General features: G+C 29.4%; 2 protein-coding genes across 3 annotated transcripts; one reads left to right on the top strand and one right to left on the bottom strand.

The window, feature by feature from the left end:
• The first annotated feature begins 256 nt into the window (after positions 1 to 256).
• On the top strand, positions 257 to 2,112 carry LOC105206228 (translational activator of cytochrome c oxidase 1). Of its 2 annotated transcripts, XM_039449572.1 has the most exons (5): positions 258 to 530; positions 691 to 809; positions 1,125 to 1,371; positions 1,506 to 1,665; positions 1,860 to 2,112. In XM_039449572.1, the coding sequence occupies exons 2-5, from the start codon at positions 761 to 763 to the stop codon at positions 2,058 to 2,060; spliced, it is 657 nt and encodes a 218-aa protein (XP_039305506.1). In that variant the 5' UTR covers positions 258 to 530; positions 691 to 760; the 3' UTR covers positions 2,061 to 2,112. The 2 variants fall into 2 exon arrangements, with proteins under 2 accessions (XP_025987674.1, XP_039305506.1); XM_026131889.2 differs by having other exon boundaries at positions 257 to 809.
• A 138-nt stretch (positions 2,113 to 2,250) lies between these two features.
• LOC105205747 (MATH and LRR domain-containing protein PFE0570w) lies at positions 2,251 to 5,964 on the bottom strand. Its single transcript, XM_026131887.2, has 4 exons — positions 5,444 to 5,964; positions 5,145 to 5,267; positions 4,909 to 5,068; positions 2,251 to 4,734 (listed from the first exon to the last, which is right to left on the bottom strand). The coding sequence occupies exons 1-4, from the start codon at positions 5,514 to 5,516 to the stop codon at positions 2,688 to 2,690; spliced, it is 2,403 nt and encodes an 800-aa protein (XP_025987672.2). The 5' UTR covers positions 5,517 to 5,964; the 3' UTR covers positions 2,251 to 2,687.
• Positions 5,965 to 6,000: the final 36 nt, after the last annotated feature.

Below are 6,000 nucleotides of genomic sequence, written 5' to 3'. Positions count from 1 at the left end.
TATTTCACATTTTTCTGATCTCAGTTCATAAAGCTTTAACTTAAGTATTACATGGAAATATTTATAAAACACGTATAAAATAATAATATAAATATTGATTTTTTAATTTATCATAAAAAAATATTAGAAAAATTGCGGAAGAATGTCGCTAAAAATAATATATGTAATATAAACGGTAAAATAATGTAAAGCTACAAAGTGTAAAAAATGTGCCAACTAACGCCACCTCGCGTCGAATATCGAAGCTTGTTCGGTTTTGCTCGATCAGTAACAAGATTTGTCGATAAACATTAATTTCGCCAAATATATCGTGTTTGAATTAATAATTTTCAAAACTAATTAGTAATGCGATTAAATGAATTGCCTGGATATGTACGATATTGTGTCATGATTTAATGTCAAGTATACGAACGATATGTGATTCTAACCTCCTCGTTGACAGATCTGTTTACATTAGGAGCACTTTCTATTTTTTTTCGTTATTAAAATAAAATAATCGCTTATATCGAAGAAAGAAAGAAAAACGAAAGGTAAAGCGTAGACGATTCGGCAAAAGAAACCTTCGAACCTGACGTTTTGTCGTCTGCTACGAGAGACACCGTAAATGCCGTAAACCGTAACCCATCTTAAAATGGCACAAGTGTTGTACGGATTACTTAACAGACGTATTTATTTTCTGTCTAAACATAGCAAAAGATTCGCTGGCCATAGCAAATGGGCAAATATAAAACATGCAAAGGAAGAAAAGGATAACGAACGAATGTTGTTGTTTCATCATCTGAAGATGCAAATGACAGTTGCTATAAAAGGTATTTCACTAACACAATCTTTCAGTTATCTTTGCTTATTCTTTTTCACACATTTATTACTATTTATTGGTTTTTATCTAATCATACAAAATGCCCAAAATATTTTATTCGTTCTCTTGCTTTTGTCTTTAGCCTATTCTTTTAGTTTTTATATTGAAACATATTGAAAATATTCTACTTGCATTAATAACTGCATTTGGACCTATTTTTGTAATGTACTCCATGTGTACATTGGCTGTATTTAATTTTCTTGCATATAACTTTAGTATCAATATACAACTTACAAAAAAAATTTTTAATTATATTTTTTTGCAGAGGGTGGCAGTGCAAAGCCTAGTCATAATTTAAAATTATCACAAATTATCGAACGAGCTAAAAAGGCCAACATGCCAGTGGCATCGATAAAGTCTTATCTTGAGAGAATGGAGTCACGTAAGAACAAGACTAAGACAGGTATACAGGAAGTTCGTGGACCAAATGGTTACGTCATGCTTGTGAGCTATACAACAGACAATCCTAAGTTATTTGAACTAGAACTTAATTCAAAACTTAAAAAGACCAAGTATGAACAATATATATTTACTAGCATATATATATATATATATATATATATATATATGTATCTGAAATATATTACAGAATATTACTGTTTTACAAAATAGATCTTTCATCTAATATTGTTTAATCATTCCACAGAGGAAAAGCTACAGATACCGCTGCCATAAAGATGTTTAGTCACATAGGTAGTATCATAGTTGAAAAGAAAAGTAATTTGGATCAAGCTATGGAGGATGCCATTAATGTTGGTGCAGAAGATGTAGAGGAATTCAAAGAAAATAATACAGAATACTTCCAGGTATAAGAATTCATTTTTAAATATTTAAATAATTATAAATATAATCTTGTATATTAGTGATAAGCAATATGTATTAGTGATAAGCAATATGTATTAGTGATAAGCAATATGTATATGTTTATGTACATTATATTGTACATGTGTAATATCAAAATTACAATTTGTATATATTTATTAATATTTGTTGATTACAGTTTAAATGTGATCCAAAGCATTTGAGCAAGGTAAAACATCTTTTAGAAGAGAAAGAATACTGTGTGCTTTCAGCAGAAGATGATTATGTACCAAATATTGTAATACAATTAAATGAGTCAGATTTGGAAGCCATTTCTCATATTCACGAAAAAGTTTTAAGCTTAGAAGATGTTAATCATATACATGACAATTTACCATAATTTATGATGTTAATTAAAAATGTATATAATAAAAAAATATCAATCACTTGTACATTTTGTATAATAATTATGATCAAAGAATTGTTCACAAAATTGTTCAGAAACATTTTTATAGAAATTTTGTATACTATATAATTATGTATATTATATTTTTAAAATATTTAAATAATAAAATAAATATTAAATACACTTGTTATTTCAATAAGAATTTTTGTTTAAAAATTTTATCAATCATTACTATCAATCAAATACATGAGTTATTATAAGTAAAACTTATTTCATCTATAACATAAAATTAATTATATTAAATACTTTTCAAAAAAATTTCTAATATATTACATAATTTACTTAATAATGTACGTACATTACAAATATCATTAATCCTTTGAATACTGGCATATATGCACTCATATCAAGTTCATTTCGTACTATGGATGCATATATACGCTCAAAGCAAGAACTACTATTTTCATTTTGCCATACAGAGTGTTTCTTCATTGAGTTATTCCATTGAGTTATTCCATACAAAAAAGCTTAAATACAAATTTTTATCAATCAACAGGCTATTTACCATAAAAAATTCCTTGTTACTACTATTACATATTATAGAGTATATTAATCTATATATTATAGTTCATAGTCGTCTGCGCCATATCCCTTTATATTATGAATATTAGAACCTGGAAATTCTGATATTGCCTTGTTATGGAAAAGTGTTACTAGCATTCTCTTAGACATCCTTGCTGTTACATTCCATGGACTATTATTTATATTGTCAACAGCCTCGCTTACTTGTCCTTTTTTTGAGGGTGTATTATCAGTACACTCTACATTTTCTATTTCGTCCTGCTGTATAACATTTATATCTACAACTTCCTTGTTAGGATTAGAAGAATCTTCTATGTCAGATATCTTTTTATCTTTCGATTTCTTACTTTTTTTATCTTTTTTTGCTAACTTTTTGATATTCAAATCTTGCTCTTTGTCACTGTTTTCCTTATCACAGATTTCCTTTTCTACATTAGGTACATTAATCTCATTCGGACAATCTTCTTTGTTGATGCTTTTTCTTTTTTTCTTTTTCTGTTTAATTTTTACTTCTTTTTCTTCTTCTTTGATTGAAGAAATTGACAATGTTTCAATTGCATTAATTTCATTCAAACAATCCTCTTTGTTGATGCTTTTCCTTTTTTTCTTCTTTTGTTTAGTTTTTTCCAAGTCGTTTTCTTCCTCTTCTTTGGTTGAAGTAACTGGCTCGATCTTATCTAACGTATCTAAAGTCCTGATATCCTGTTGATCATTGTTTATTTCACTTTGAATAGCATGTTTTTCACTCTTGTAATTTTCTTTATCTTTCTTCTCCTTTTTGCATTTCTTAGAAATTGTTTCTTCTTCTTTATCTTCTTTAACTTTTTTCAACTTTTTATTTTTATTAATTATCACTTCAGTAACAATATCCGATTCTTCGCTCGAGACATAGAATACTGCAGTGTCATCAACTTTGGTCCTTTTTCCTTCTTTATCTTTCTTCTTCTTTTTCTTCTTCGATTTTTGGTCCACAGTATTAGTTTCTCCAGTTTCAACAATACCAGTATCCAAAGTATCTACCAATTCTATATCAATCTCAGTTATTTCCTTTTCTGGTGATTCTTGTATCGTTTCTAGATTGGACGTTTTACATATTTTCCTTTTCTTAATTTTTTTATTTCTATGTTCATTCAATTCGTTATCATTAATTTCTTCATATAATATTTGTACATCTAACGCTTCATTAACAAATCCATTCGTCGCAGGAGTTGTAGTGCTCTCACATTTCCGTTTTTTCTTATTCTTCTTCTTATTTTCAACTTCAAATTTATCCAATGTGGTCTCTCCTTTTTTTTTCTTACTGGAATTTATATTATACTCGTACAACATGACATGATCGTTAAACGTTACGCGTTTCTGATCGTTTTTTTCATCCGTAAGATCTAAGCCACAATTTTCAAGGCCAGATTGTGTTCTGATTACTTCAAATTCTTTGCCATTACAATTCTCCTCAAAATTCGTGTCTAGATTAAGAGCTGGATTAACAAAACCGCTCTTGCAATCACCATCAATAATTTCAGTTTTCAATTTTTTTCTGGAATTATGTTTATCTATTTCAGTGATATGTGAATCATCAACCTTCTTCCTCTTCTTTGTAGACTTTGCAGAAGAGTCATTGACATTACAAACAGTTTCTGTAGGACTATTTAATCTCAAACAAGGATTATCAAAAGCAAAATTGCTCTTATCGTCAGAATTTTTTAACTCTCCATAATTGGATGCTGGTACATTTTCTCTTTTAAATGTACATCCAAAACCAATGTGTTGGTCATTCTCACTTTCAGAGTCAGTAGTTCGGTTGTCAGTCATATTGTTTGATGAACTTGTATCATTGTTTAACTCATTACATTTTAAGTAATTAAACATTTTATGATTTGATTTACGTTTAAAGTAATCAACCATATTACCACCATTAATTGTGACAACTCCATACCAATCGTCTCTCAAGTCAGAAACTTCTTTCTCATTACTATTTTTTTCTATCTTGATTTGAGTTTTATCAACCGATTCATTTTGGTCAACTATACTTGCCAAATCTTTTGACATATATTTATTTGTGTCATTGTCACATGTAAATTTTTTACAACTGCAAATAAATTAATACATTTTTATAATACAATAATGCATGAAATATCATTTTAATAAACAAAATTATAACATTTATAAAACTATCATCAAAATCATTTAGAATTTTGTATAATTCTGAATGTATATGCAAACATCTTATATTTATATGTATAAATCAGAGAATAATGCTTACTGAGTATTGCTTTGCTTAGACTTCAGCTGAGTGGATTGTCCACTGAAATTAGAGTCTTCATTTTTAACAGTGTCTTCATTCTCATTAAGTTGCCGCAGAAACTCACTGAATTTATCCATTTGTTCAGTCCATGCTTCAGTACTTTTGTCAAATCCTACACCTTCAAGAATAAATAAGATTTCATTTTATACCTATAAAACAGTCTCTATATAAAAATTTCAGATTGCTTTAATTACCAGATGTATCCTTCTTAAATGATGCATTGGCAAATTCTGTAATGCCTTGCTCGTTAATGCCTAGTCCTTTTCCTTTAGTCCAACCCATCTTCTCCAACATTCTCTGTCCAAATTTGTTCGAGTCTGTATCAATGTAACATATTAATGAAGAAAATACCATCAAGATCACTAATTTGCATATGCTGCAGTACTTAGATTTGTAATAGTTATTATATATATATATATATATATATATATAAATCGTAAAAAAAAGAACTTCTTGGTAATCATAAATTTTATATATCTTGAAATATTCTCACCTTCGGACCACCACTTTCCCCGTGGATTAAGGGACCATTTCTGTTTTCTTCGACGCTCCGCGAGCATGGACATGTTTCTTGATTTAATTTCTTATTTAGTTAACACAGTTACGCAATCAAAAGCGACAGAATCTCGTTCTTCTTTACAATATTAAATCCAAAGCTGTTATTTTCCTTTTGAAAAATTAAATTTGCTCTGAGAGTATATGCACACAGCATACAATACCCCAAATTTGAAAACGAGGTAATTTTCGGTTATAGGTTATCCATAACCTAGACAAGACCAAAGTCTGTTCTTTTTTAGTTGAACCCCACGAAAGCACGTCGTTCGACTATTGGCACACCTGACGAAGGAAACACCGAGCGCGCGTACACGAGTTCAAATTGTTCCTATCGTAACTGGTTCTAAAATCGTTTTCGCATGAATGACTAATTCGTCGCACTGTACCGACGATAATTTATGCGAGCGCAGATGACGAGGCACGAATATTGAATTATAGCGGCAAATAAACAGTACAATACGAGTACAAGCTGACTCACCATTCGCCGCTGGTCGC

Source organism: Solenopsis invicta, chromosome 5 (assembly GCF_016802725.1).
Source record: "Solenopsis invicta isolate M01_SB chromosome 5, UNIL_Sinv_3.0, whole genome shotgun sequence".
Lineage (NCBI taxonomy): Eukaryota > Metazoa > Arthropoda > Insecta > Hymenoptera > Formicidae > Solenopsis > Solenopsis invicta.
This window is presented reverse-complemented; position numbering and strand designations above follow the sequence as displayed.